General features: G+C 57.1%; 3 protein-coding genes across 4 annotated transcripts in view; 2 read left to right on the forward strand and 1 right to left on the reverse strand.

The window, feature by feature from the left end:
- The window catches only part of WASF2 (WAS protein family member 2), a 20247-nt gene extending 15380 nt beyond the window's left edge, over positions 1 to 4867 (forward strand). Inside the window, exons 9-10 of the mRNA XM_008635135.2 lie at positions 7 to 103; positions 530 to 4867. Coding sequence (XP_008633357.1) covers positions 7 to 103; positions 530 to 687 — 255 coding nt within the window. The 3' untranslated portion in view covers positions 688 to 4867. The remainder of the gene's footprint in view (positions 1 to 6; positions 104 to 529) is intronic.
- Positions 4868 to 8382: 3515 nt separating this feature from the next.
- Positions 8383 to 12544, forward strand: part of CD164L2 (CD164 molecule like 2) — a 9870-nt gene continuing 5708 nt past the window's right edge. The window contains exon 1 of one of the 2 annotated variants that reach the window (XM_017736263.1): positions 8383 to 8530. Coding sequence is in view for 1 of the 2 variants with exons in the window: in XM_017736262.1 (XP_017591751.1) it covers positions 12299 to 12398 (100 nt within the window). In the remaining variant the exon portion in view is untranslated. Of the gene's footprint in view, positions 8531 to 11923; positions 12399 to 12544 lie in introns of those variants that run through there. The other variant, XM_017736262.1, reaches the window with a different exon arrangement.
- GPR3 (G protein-coupled receptor 3) lies at positions 10141 to 12022 on the reverse strand. Its single transcript, XM_008635029.2, has one exon. The coding sequence runs from the start codon at positions 12006 to 12008 to the stop codon at positions 11022 to 11024; it is 987 nt and encodes a 328-aa protein (XP_008633251.1). The 5' UTR covers positions 12009 to 12022; the 3' UTR covers positions 10141 to 11021.

Genomic DNA, 12544 nt, shown 5'->3' on the forward strand with positions numbered 1-12544 from the left:
CCGCCCCCTCCTCCACCCTCCGACACCTCCACATCCAAGCCCAAGTCATCCTTGCCTGCAGTTAGCGATGCCAGGAGTGATCTGCTTTCGGCTATTCGGCAAGGTAAGGCTGCGTTTCCACGCCAGCATTCTCCTTTGCCTCTGGAAAACTCTTGGGAACTGTCTCCTGGAAGGAGTGTGACTGCCTTGCTGCTCAAGGCTTGTCCCTTGTGGTCCCTCCTTGTCTGCCCACCCTCATGAGCACCTTGCTGGGTTTTATGCTTCCCCCAACACCTTTGGAGATGGCAGTGCCCGAACTGGAGTGATCCAGGTTTGTTGGGGAATTTACAGCAGTGGGGTTACCCCTCGGAGGGGCACAGAAGGGATTTGCTTCCCATTCCACCTCCCCACCCAGCCTGTCCTGGCTGTCACCATCAGTGTTACCCCAGCACTCCCAGCTTGCCTCGCTCAGAGCACTGTGACAAAGGGAGATTTCAGCGTGACCGAGACCTTAGCATGATGATCCCCTCCATTCCCTCCTTCCCAACAGGCTTCCAGCTGCGCAAGGTGGAGGAGCAGCGGGAGCAGGAGAAGCGGGATGTTGTAGGGAACGACGTGGCCACGATCCTGTCGCGCCGCATCGCGGTGGAATACAGCGACTCCGAAGACGACTCCTCCGAGTTCGATGAGGATGAGTGGTCGGATTAGCCAAGCTCCCATCCCCTCCTTCCCTTCTCTCCTGGGTTCACTTCTTACAGAATCAGGTGGCCAAACCTTGCACCACATCCTTTCCATCCAGTAACCAAAGATGTGCCAAGGGTTTTCAGACAACCAGCAGCATATCTCCCCTCTCCCTCCCCCTCCAGCTCTGGCAGGACTTTGTGCTCTGCCTTTCCAAAAGGTCTCCTCACGGACACTGAGGATGCGGCGTTGGGATTTAGCTGGAGGGGGTGTAACGGTTGCTTATTTAAAAGAGAGCTAAACCTCCAGATTTTTGATGCCACCAGGCAGAGCACATATAAACCCTCCATCCTGAGGGATTTTTAAAGTAAAGATGGATGATCCTGTTGCGGCCGCATGGCCTTTCGGATGAAGGACATTTTCAGCTGGTTTTCTCAGTGCAACAGCAGACAGTTGATCTGATGGCTCTTCCTTGCCAGTGAATACTGGTAGTGCTGCAAGAAAATGGGCTTTAAATGTCAGTTCTCTGCTGCATCCCACTGTCAAATAATCAGGGTTTTGGCAATGGTGCACAATTCTTTCCCCTCTGACCCCTAAGTATTAATTCCAGATCACCCTGTGTGGGGTGCACTTCCCTGCTCTGAGGCTGCTGAGTGCCTTGGGTGCAATGTAAGGAGGGACTTTTTTTATTTTAGAAGCTGCCTTTACCTTCCTCAAATCTCCTGGACTGCTTTGCCAAGAGGAGACTTGCACAGAGGGATGTAAAACCAGGGCAGGATGCTTGCTCAGCTTCCCACTCCTGGGAAAGCAGAGCTACTGCCCCACTGAGACACATCTGTGGTCAGCTCCGAGCGGTGGCCAGACCTCACCAGGCTGATTTTCTCCAATTCATGCTGAGGTTGTGTTTTAAAATTCCCAATTCAGTGCCTAAGACAGGGAGATGGGGTGGGGAGGGGTTCTCTGAACACCAGGCACTGTGGTGGTCTTTGGCCTGGCCAGGGCAGTTTGAGAGGTGCTTTTTTTAGCGGGGTGACCGTACTTTTAACACAGGGACTTAAATGCTGGTATTGCCTTTGCTTCTTCTCCCTTCCCCGTAGGGAGGGGAGTTTGTGTGCCTAAAAACGTCATGTGTGTGAGCTGAGTTGCCCATCAGTTACATCAGACCTAACTTACCCTAATTTTGTTATTATAATTCATTAGTTAATTTTAAGAGAACGTTTCTTCTCCTCACTAACCCTGTGAATTAATTCCCAGGCTGCTCACTATAGATCCAGTACTGGCAGGGGAAAATGGGGAATTTGAACTAGCTGACCTCGGTTTTATTGCTGTTTTATGTTACCTTACATAGAATATGAGCATATCTTGGAAATCTAACCCAGATACCCCTGATGTGTATTTTAATTTGGACATGACTCAGTAAGGGTCATGCAAAAAGCAATTCCAAAGCCTTTTTGAGGTTATGGGTCCAGCTGTTGTGGGATGTGTGTCCCACTAAGACCAACTCTCCCATCTTTTTGCCTTTCTTGAAGTATTTACCAGCCTGTGCCTGTCTCTCTTCCCTGCCTCGCCTCCTTTAATGATGTTGCTGATACCTGGAATGCTGGGCCCTGCCCGAGGTTTGCTGGAAATCCTGCTTGGGAGTTGATTGATGGCTTCAGCTTGTGCCATCGAGTTCTTACTGATTCCCTGTGTGTGTGTGTGTGCATTTTAATCTTGGCTGGGGCAGAGAAGGCCTGGAGGATGGGCTTGGGGTGCAGATCAGGCTGGGACCCACTGAGACCCCAGGGATTCTCTGGATGGCTGCGCCATCAGGCTTTGTCTGCAGGCAGGCTGCAGAGGGCATAGGCAGCAGGGCATCCCAGTGGGCTGGGAACATCTGAGCAGCACTAGTTCCAGGTTCTGGAAGAGGGAACAAACCTCTGGAGTGCAGGTGAGCCATGGTGCAGTGGAGAGATTGGGAAATGCAAAGGGATGGTTGCTGCAAGCTGGGTGAGGGGATGAGAGAGGCACTGCCTCGTTCTGCTGCTCCTTCTGAGAGCATCCTCCTCCGGCTGCTCCCAGAGACAAGTTCCCGGGAACAACAGGCCCTGAGCTAACCCGGGCTGACAGCAGGATCACACAGGGAAGCGAGGAGCCCGCAAATGCCAAACCTGGCTAAATTTGAGATTGCCTTAACTAGACTTAGCCCTTGTTGGGAAAGGGGAGCGAGTCTTCCTGTCGCCTGAAATACGGAGAAGTGCCATATTCCCTGAGCTCCGGTGGATGGTGTGTCAGGCAGGGCCGTGCTGGGGACAGTCCCTCACGCTGTGTCTGTTGCACAAGGACGCTGCTGTGTGGGCACGGCCGCGGGCGGAGGCGGCTCCTCCGGCTCCTCCGGCTCCTCCGGCCTCCTGGCAGTAGGAGGGACGCTGCCTTGTCCCTGCAAGCCTGCTGGAAACACCCTCTGCTCCCAAATCCCATCCCAGGGCAGGAATCAAAACTGCAGGATCCTAAACAGAAGGGTTGTGGACAGGTAGGGAAGGTTGGTTGTTGGAGTGTTTTTTAAATCTCCTTTGAGTCGGGCTTTTTTTTTTTTCTTTTTTCTTTTTTTTCTTAAATCTTTGATTGCCAAGCAGGCTTAGCCTGTGCGGGGATCCCTGAGAAACAACTGCTCTAGAGGGACCATCTCTGAGTATCGTTGCAAAATCGCAAAGCTCTGGGCCACCAAGTGAGCTCAATGTTTTTGAAAGCAGTAGGGGAGGAGGAGAGGTGCCAAAACCAACCTTTGCAAGAGAGAGCAGCTGTGCTGGAAGTGCAGGGCTGCCCTACCACCTCTGTCCTCGTGTCGTGGGCTCTTACTCCTTCCTCCCCTCTTCCCACATGAGGCTGGGGCGAACCTCGAGCGTTTCCCGGAGCCCAGGGCACGAGCTGGTGCTCCCTACGAGCAGCCTCCCGCTCTCATTGCAGCCATTCCGCCCATCCTGGGAGCCGCTGGCTCGGGGCTGCAAGTCCGGGCAGGCACGGGCGCCTTCCCTTCGCTGGTTAAACATTCTCGCGGTGTCCTCGCCCGCAGTGCTTGGCTGCTGCTGCCGGCAGCCTCTCCCCCGCCGCCCCCCTTCCCCTCGCTGGGAAAGCCTCGTCCCGGCTCCCCGGGCTCCGTCCGGAGCCGCCGCCGCAGCCGGTGACCTTCACTGCTTCTCCTCTCCTTATCAGAGCCAGGGAAGGGGCTCGCGGAGGTCCCAGATGGCTGAGGAATCGTGCAGAGTGTCATTTCAGGGAAAGGATAGATTGGAATTTTTTTTTTTTTTTCCCCCACAACGTGAACTTATTTAACGTATTTCTTTTAGAAGTCCCTGCCCTGGAGGGGCTCTGGGAGGGAGCTGCCTGGCAGGGCAGATGCAGCTGCCCCGGGTCAGGTTTCACTGCTGTTGGATTTCGGGGGTGCTTTCTTCTCTTCCTTTTTAAACAAAGCCTTGAAGTGGAAGTGGATCCGATGTTTTTATTACTGTATTAACATTCATTTTAATTCATTTCAGAAACTAACCCATTTTTCTTCCTGATTAGAATGTCATAGAATTAGACGAGCTGTAACCCCTCCTGAAGTGCCTTATTTTCCTACACGATATAAATATATTTATAAGAGTAATTATTCCATTTGTGTCTTAGGGGTTTATTGCTGAGCAGGAGATAAGGTGGGAGAGGAGGGATGGGAAGTGCCCTCCACGGACCCAGCCAGGCTGGAGGTCGGAAGGGTGACATTTGATGGATACTCTCAGGGTGCAGGGGGTTCCTCACTTCAGACCAAAGGAGTTTCAGCAGTGAAACTCTGCTTACAAAGAAGAAAAAAAAGAAAAAAAACCCCAACTTGTGAGCAAAATACTGTAGATTTGTCGGGTTTTTTTTTTTACCCCTGCAAAATAAACACTGATGGCCGGACTCTGCGGGGAGGCAGTGGGTGTGGGGGATCAGAGCCCGCCCCTGGTCCATACTTGCACATCCCAGTGCAGACTCCCTGCCTTCTGTATTCCCATGTAATGTCTGTGCTTTTCCCTGTCAGTTGCTGTATAAGCCAGATTTCCTGCTGCTTTGTTTCGTTGTTTTTAGTAATCAGCTCAGTAACCCCTGGATGAAGATCCCAACTGCAAATATTTTGTAATGTACATGTATAAAACAAAAATAATAATTTTTTTGATTCTTTTTTAAAACTTGATAAAACCTTTCTATCCAGTTGGTGCCTGTGTGTGTTACTGTGGGGGTGTGAGCCTGGGCCTGGCACAGGCGCTGCAGGGGCTTGGTGTGTGACTTGGAATCATGAAAAGGTTTGGGCTGGAAGGGACCTTAAAGCTCATCTCATTCCATGGGCAGGGACACCTTCCTCTCTCCCAGGGTGCTCCAAGCCCCGTCCAACCTGGCCTTGAGCACTTCCAGGGATCCAGGGGCAGCCACAGCTTCTCTGGGCAAACCTGGCTCGTTCCTGGGAGCATGGGAGGTGCTGGGCCACCGGAGCCAGTCGTGCCTGTCCTTGTGTCCTCAGTGCAGCTACCAGGGTGTCCCTTGGGAAGCCCAGTGGCCAGGGAGGTGCCGGCTGTGTCCTGCCCAGGCAGAGGCCAAGGAAAGCTGGCGCATCCCGAGCTGTCTGGCAAACACCATCGGCACAGACACCTTTCCCGTGCCGAGGTGGAGTGAGCGCTGTTAACAGTGGGAATTTGAGGGTCACAGCACCAAGGAAGCATCCAGGAGCAGCCTCCAGCCTCCCCCCAGCACTCCCTGCCATAGGAAATGAGCCATAGAGCAGAGCCGCTGCAGCTGGGCTGGGAAGGGGCTGCAGCAGCTTTTTGCCTCCATTTTGCAGCTCCAGGTCCCTCGTGCAGTGAATGTGCCTGGCAGTGGTGGCTGCTGGCCCCGAGCTCAGGTGCCTCATCTGGCCTTGCTCCGTGGGGCTCTGTTTTCTTGCTGGTTGGTGAAGAGCAACAAAAGGCTCTGTCCCTGCTGCTCCTCATCCCTGCTTTTACCGCGGGCTTTGCTCTGCCAAATTCCCTTGGCTTTAGGAGACACCGGTGCCTCGCTCAGCAACGCTGTGCCTTTCTTGGCTGACAATGGTCCCTGGCTGCAAAACCTCATTAGATTAATTGGCCTTGCCAGCTCCTGAACAAGCAAGGCCTTTAGTCATGCTGGGGCACAGAGGGCAGGGGAAGGAGGGAGCTCTGGGGCTTCCACACTCCCTTGAGCTGCATGTCCCAGCTCTTGGCTCCAGCTGGAGCCTGGGAGGAGCAACTGGAGCTCCTGGCTGCCTTTGGATGGGTGCGGCCGTGGCCAGGTGGTCCCTCTGCTTTTTTGGGGTTCAGGACAACACGCAGCCTTGTCCTTTTGGAGTGACAGCCCTTGGAAGACATCTTCAGAGTCTGGGAGGTGTTGGTGAGTTTTGTGCTGGTTTAACCCCCTAAACAATAGGGAGATCTTAGTCCCAGATCTGCCTTCCTGGGTGACCCTCAGGGCCCTATGCCTCCACCCTCCACAGAGCCGGGGAGCTCCCGGAGGCTGAGGTTAAGCTCGGTGCAGGGAGGAGAAGCCCAGCAGTGATTGATTGTGTGAGCCCCAGCCCCATCCATGAGCAGCGCTTTCCTGCCACAGCTGGGGCAGTGTCTCCACAGCTCCATATCCTTGGCACACCGACCTTGGCCCCGGCCTTTGATCTCTCTCCGTGCCCGTCTGTCTCTTCCACATGACTCGGCACAGGATCACAGCTGGCCGGGCTGCGGCTTCACAGGAGACCCCATCTCCAAAGACCTATTTAATTTTCTCCTTCAAGGTGGTGTTAGCAACACCCAGAAGATGCTGCCGGCTGCCTTGGACGAGTGGGCTGCGTGTCCTTTCCACCACTGACGTCAGCTTCTCTCCCTTAATTCCCCCTCTGGGACCGCAGCAAGTGCAGGCGCTGCCAGCTCGGATCAGCGTTAACAGCCTGCTCTCCCAGTGTGTGGCAGCGCTCCGCCGTGCCAATGTCACCCCCGACTCGCGCTGCTGTCCCTGGCCAAGCAGCCATGGGTGGTGGGAGAGCACTACCCTCTTCCAGCATCCTGGGAAAGGCCCCGTGCCAGCAGAGAGTCCCTGTTCCTCGCACGTAGGTGTGTGCTGAGATGGCAGCTCAGCCCCTCAGAAATGGCTGACTCCTCTCTCTCGCTCTCTTGCTGCCTGGTGGGTTTTTTTCTCTCCTCCTCCCTGCCTTTGCTGTTGCCTACGCGGTTGTGTGGGGAAGGCAATCGGCTCCCGTGCTGCGGATGGCTTTATCTGTAACTCTTCCATCTGCTCACAGCAGCTCACAAATAACCACGGGGTGCCAGAGGAATTATGTTATTTGGAGCTCAAGTTTCTGCAGTCTGGCAGGGCAGCAGCTCTGCGCCGGGCTCAGCCGCTCTGCAAAGGCCAGCGCCAGCATGGCCAGGGCTTAAGGCAGGAGCTGGGGATGTGGCCAGGGCCGAATTACTCTCCCCATCCAGTTAGACAAAGCGCCAGCCCCGAGCCAGCATGGAAGCCTGGTCCTCTGGGAGCTTCCTGTGGAGAGCAGAGGGTCCTGCTGGCCCCGGGTCCCTGCACAGCCGTGGGCTCATGGCAGGAAGCCGCCTCCTGCATCACGTGTGGCAACAGGGATAAAATGAGCAGCTGCTGACCCCCTCTCCCTGCACTTCGCTGTTTCCCACCAAGCACAGCCCTCTCGGACAGACTTCCCTCCCTGGGAAGCACCATCCGATGCCTGCAGAGCCATGGCTGTGGTGGTGGCCGAGGATGATGCTCGAGGCCGAGCTGTGCTGGGAAATGCCTCCTGCTGCCTCCGGCATTTGGTAAAACGCTTACAGCAGGGCCGTGTTTTCTTCATTTCCTGCCTGCTCCTGCTTCCAAGGAAACAAAATCCCCCAAGCCAGGGCTGAGGTTTCTCATTTAAATGTAACCCAGGCCCATAACTGGAGCTGCCAGCCCTCCCCATGGCCCGGCGGCCCCAGGGTGGTGCAGGGGCTATGTCAGGACTCACGGTCCCATCATGGGCACTCCAGTAAGGCACTGAGAGCAGAGACCCATCCCTGGGATGGGGTGTGGGGAAGGGCAACTCTTGGCTGTGCCCCAGGCAGGGCACTTGGGCTTCAGGGTGCCAGGGGGAGGGTTTGGGTAGAAGCAACCTCCTTCCCTCCTCCCATCTGGCAAAACCCTGGTGGTTTTGGCACCAGGGCTGTAGCAGGGGCTCCAGAGCGGGTGGTTTGGGACCAGCCCTGGCTCTGCTGTGCGTGCTGCCAGCTCTCTCACCTGCATGGTGGCCAAGGGCAAGTGCTTGGAGCCATATCTGGGCCCCGCTGCTGCCAGCAGGACCAGGGCTGCCCACACTGGAGAAGGGGAGCAAACCCAAACCGCACCCCCTGCCTGCACTGGAGCGCGGGCAGGGCTTGGAGGCAAGAGCTGCCTGTGCTTGCGGCATCTGCTGAGAGCCTGGGAAGGGCTGGCCCTGCCAGATGTGCGAGCACAGCTGGGGTGAGGCCGTGCCCACGTCTCTTAGCTCATATTTTAACCCCAAAGTTGGGCTGTTGGTCCCCGTGAGCCTCTCCTGCACATCCCTGGCGTGGGGGTGGCTGCTCAGCACTCTGGCACCTTCTTGGATGGATTTGACTCTTTTTTATAGCTTCACTTTTTGCATCTTTCTCCACCAAAAAAGGGAGCAGGCTGCTGTATCTCCCCGCCTGGTGCCTCCTGCTCCATCATCCCCCAAAGGCCTGGAGCAGCCGGGAATGTCTCTGGACTCGCTGGAGTGCTGGGAGAGCAACTAGCCCTGGCAGGATCAGGGTCGTGGCTTCCTCCAGCCCATAAGCTTCCCTCATCCATCCTGGCAGCAGGGAACTGGACGCAGGTAGGAGCCAAAGGGTGCATTTCCCACCCGGGAAGGGGGCACACGGAGCAGCCACACGCTGGGCAGCGGCCACTGTGGTGGCAGCAGGGGACGGGGCTGTGAGGGTGACATTCTTGGGGTGGTGGGGACAAGGATTCAGTGAGGGCTCAGCTCCCACAGCTCCCAAGTTGCTGGTCTTGGGGAAATGCCTTGGCCTGAGTTGTGATGGCTTTTGATGCCACGCTGTCACTGTGGGTCGCCGCAGCTCCTGAGCCCTCTGCATGCCCCGATCAATCGGAAGCTCCGGCACAGCCCTGCCAGGAGCTGGGAAGGGGGGGCCCAGCCCTGTGCCCACCCCCACCGCCGGCCGTGGTGGGTGGGAGCCTGAGGAGGGGTTCCAGCAAACCTGAACGGTGCTGCCTTTGTGCCCTGCACACCCTGGTGTGTCACTCTGTCCCCAGGGGAAGTGACAGGGACCCCAGGGAGTGGGAGGAACTGGAGGGGCTTGCACACCGTGAAGCTCCCTCTGAAGACATCAGCAGGGGAGGCACGAGGGAGAGAAAAGCTGTTTCAGCTGCCATGTGATGTTGACATAAGAATCACCAGGTAAAAACTGCCCCTGAATACAGCAGAGCTGGGAATTACGGGATTTTTCACTGCTGGGGGACGTAGGCTCGGGAACGATCTCCTGGCTGAGGGTGCTCAGCTGAGCCCTGGGGTGCAATGAACACCTCCAACCTCTGGCTTAACCTCAGCAGGGACAAGGGGAGCCCGAAAGTCCCCATCCCCGGCGCCGAGCCCAGCCCTGGGAGAGCAGGAGACAATCTGTGGGTCCTTCAGCCCCCCCAGCCCCATCTCCCCTCATCACTTGCTAACGCAGCCCCTTGCCAGCGCTCAGCCGGGGGAAATCTTCATTTCCTCTGCAATAAACAGCAGCAGCCCCCGGGGCTGCCACCAGGTCCCCGAGCCCAAGGTGAAGCGGAGGCCCGGGGGGCGCGCAGCGCCGCTGCGCCCTGACCGGGGCGGGCAGGGGCACGGGGGGCTCTGGGGGCGCAGAGGCTGCTACCGGAGGGTCTGAGCTGCCCTAATTAGCTCTGCCATCATTAAGCCCGCGTTCCGTGCGACCAGCAGGCAGCTGGGGCAGCAGGGATGGGTGTCCCAGATCCTGTGTGAGCGGCGACTTTCGCAGCATGGGAATCTCAGTGTGGGGGTGCTGGGCACGGCCCCCCTGTGCCCCCTCCAACACGAGAGGGGCTTCGGGGCAGGCAATGGGGCGGGGCACAAGGGCCCAGGTTGCAACCCCTCGGATGGACGCCCACCGTGGGAATGAGTCCTCGCCATCCCTGGGTGGGGGAACGTGTCAGATGTCACCAGGAGAGCTGGAGGCAGCCCCTGTGCCTGCTGGGGCTGTGAAGATGAGGATGGTCAGGGGCCTCGGTGCTGCTCCCCCCGGGCCAGCTCCCGCTAACAGGATGTGATGGGTGGGGGAAGCACTGTCACTCGGCATCTCTTATCCGGGAGCAGGGAAACGGAGCAGGGGGACGGCCCTGATGGGACTCGGGGACCGCAGCCTTCTCTGCCCCCTCGGGAAACAACATCCCACCCCCTCCCCAGCATCAGACAGCCGCACCTCGTACCACAAATTAATTTATTCCCCTACCAGAGTTGTAAACAAGAAGCAGCCCCCCCACCCTGACCCACCGAGAGGTCCCCATCCAGAGGGGTCCCTGTCCTGAGGGATCCCCAGCCCGGGGGATCCCCATCCCCAGGGGTCCCCTTCACAAGGGGCCTTTCACATCCATCTCCCCAGCCCAGAAACATGCGAATCCAATCCCAGTGCAAAGAAAGGCTTTGGTGGGGGGAGCCCTGGGTGCCGTGAGGGGGGGTGGCAGCACACTGAGGACCCCAAAACTTGTGGGTTTGGGGGTGCAGAGCCTCCGGCAGCCCTCCCTCCTGAAGGCAGCGAGCACTAGAGGGCAGCAGGGCCCAGTGCTGGGTGGTGGGAGGGAGGCACAGAAATCAAATTAAATAATAATTTTAAAAACAATAAATAAATAAATGGATGGACGGCTGGGAGAAGGGGGAGGGGAGGTGAGTCCCTCCTCCTGTGGTAACAAGTCTCTCCTCCCCTTCCCCAAATGTATAAAATATATTTTGACTATCTGAGGTAAATAACAAGGTTGTAAAAAAAGCAAGAGGAGGACAAACGTTCCTGGTGCTGCCCCACCCTTAAAAAAATAAAGCATCGTAAACAGTTTTAAAGAAAATATGAGGATCACCCCCCTCTCTCACGCATAAATATAGATTATATTATGGATAAAAAATACATCTTTCTCTCTATTCAAAAAGTGGAAAAATAGAGGAAAAGAAGGGGTTGTGCCCAAAAAGGATGAGGCTGGGAAGAGCTGCTTGATTCCAAGAGCTCCTGCAATGTGCCTCTGGGAATGAGAAGGGGGAATCAAAGCAAATCCCCCGACTGCAATCGGTAAGTGAAAGATGGGGGGGGGGCACATCAGACGTCACTGGGGGAGCGGGAGCGGAAAGGCAGCGTGGAGGAGAAGCACCCGCAGCACACGGCCCACAGCACTTTCTGGATCTCCTGGTTCCTGAAGGCGTAGATGACGGGGTTGAGCATGGAGTTGTAGGTGGCGGGGAGCAGGGTGACGTAGGTGTAGAGGGCCGGGTAGCTGTAGTCCCCCAGCAGCCCGTACACGGCAAAGGGCAGCCAGCAGGATGCGAAGGTGCCCAGGATGACGGCCAGGGTGGCGATGCCCTTGCGGGTGGTGACGTAGTGGGCGCTGGCCAGGAGGTGCCTCTGGACGGCGATCTGGTGGGCGTGCCGGCACACGATCCTACAGATCTGCACGTACAGCTGGAGCATCACCGCAAACACCGCGAAGAAGGAGACGGAGAGGATGACGAGGTGGTTCTTGGTCAGCGGTCTGACGATGCTGCAGGCGGAGGGCTCCTTCAGGCAGTTCCAGCCCATGACGGGCAGCAGCCCGTAGCAGATGGAGGCTCCCCAGGTGAGGATCAACATGATGTAAGTCCTGGTGACCGTCCTCTCTGAGTAGTAGGTCAGGGCATTGTAGAGGGACAGGTAGCGGTCAATGGTGATGGTAAGCAGGCTGCTGACGCTGGCCGTGAAGGAGGTGACCAGGAGCCCCACGGTGAGCAGGCTGACCGCTTCTGATGGGATGAAGTACACAAAGGCAAAGTGCAGGATCAACCCCAGACCCGCCAGGAGGTCGGCTGTGGCCAAGCTGCCGATCAGGAGGAACATTGGGGCACGGAAAGTCGGGGTGTAGAAGATGACCACCACCACAACGGCGTTCTCGCAGGAGATGATGGTCCCCGAGATGGAGAGGACAACGTCCCACGGGTTCAAGGCGAGGGGCTGCACCACAGACTCCAGATCCAAGGAGCTGCCACTGCCATTCCTGGCTGAGAACCAGCCTTGCTGGCCTTCGCTGGAGTTGGGGGGCTCTTTCTCCATCATGATGGCGGAGGATGACCTGCAAGAGCAGCCCCCTCAGTGCCCGCTGTCCACGAGCTGCCCCTGTGCCACCCAGATGGGACAGCACTGCCTCCCCCCAACAGTTGTCTTCAGGAGGGTGGGCAGAGCAGTGTGTATTGAGGGGGTGCTCGCTGTTTACTCTAAGGGGATTTTTCTGGATGAGATGGTTCAGTTTTAAAACAAATAGGTGAATAAAGGGGAGGGAACACACACACACACACACTCAACACCCCTGCGCCTGCCTGCCTTAGCTGCTGGGGGTTGGGCACTGCATGATTTTGATGGATAAATCCAGGAGAGCAGGACTGCCAGGGGAAAACACCCTCCCCCGCGAGGACTTCGGGGCCAAACTGAGGGGATCCCAGGCAGCAGGTAAAGGGGGTGACCCTGCCCCCCCGATCAGCACTCCAGCGGGAACGGACACACTCCCATCCGCACCACGGCATCCCTTCTTACCGTGGGGGTCTACCCCTCCCCGGGCGGGCAGCAAAGCCCCTGCAGGGGCTTTGGGGGGCACG

Source organism: Corvus brachyrhynchos, unplaced genomic scaffold, assembly GCF_000691975.1.
Source record: "Corvus brachyrhynchos isolate BGI_N302 unplaced genomic scaffold, ASM69197v1 scaffold65, whole genome shotgun sequence".
NCBI classification, from domain to species: Eukaryota; Metazoa; Chordata; class Aves; order Passeriformes; family Corvidae; genus Corvus; species Corvus brachyrhynchos.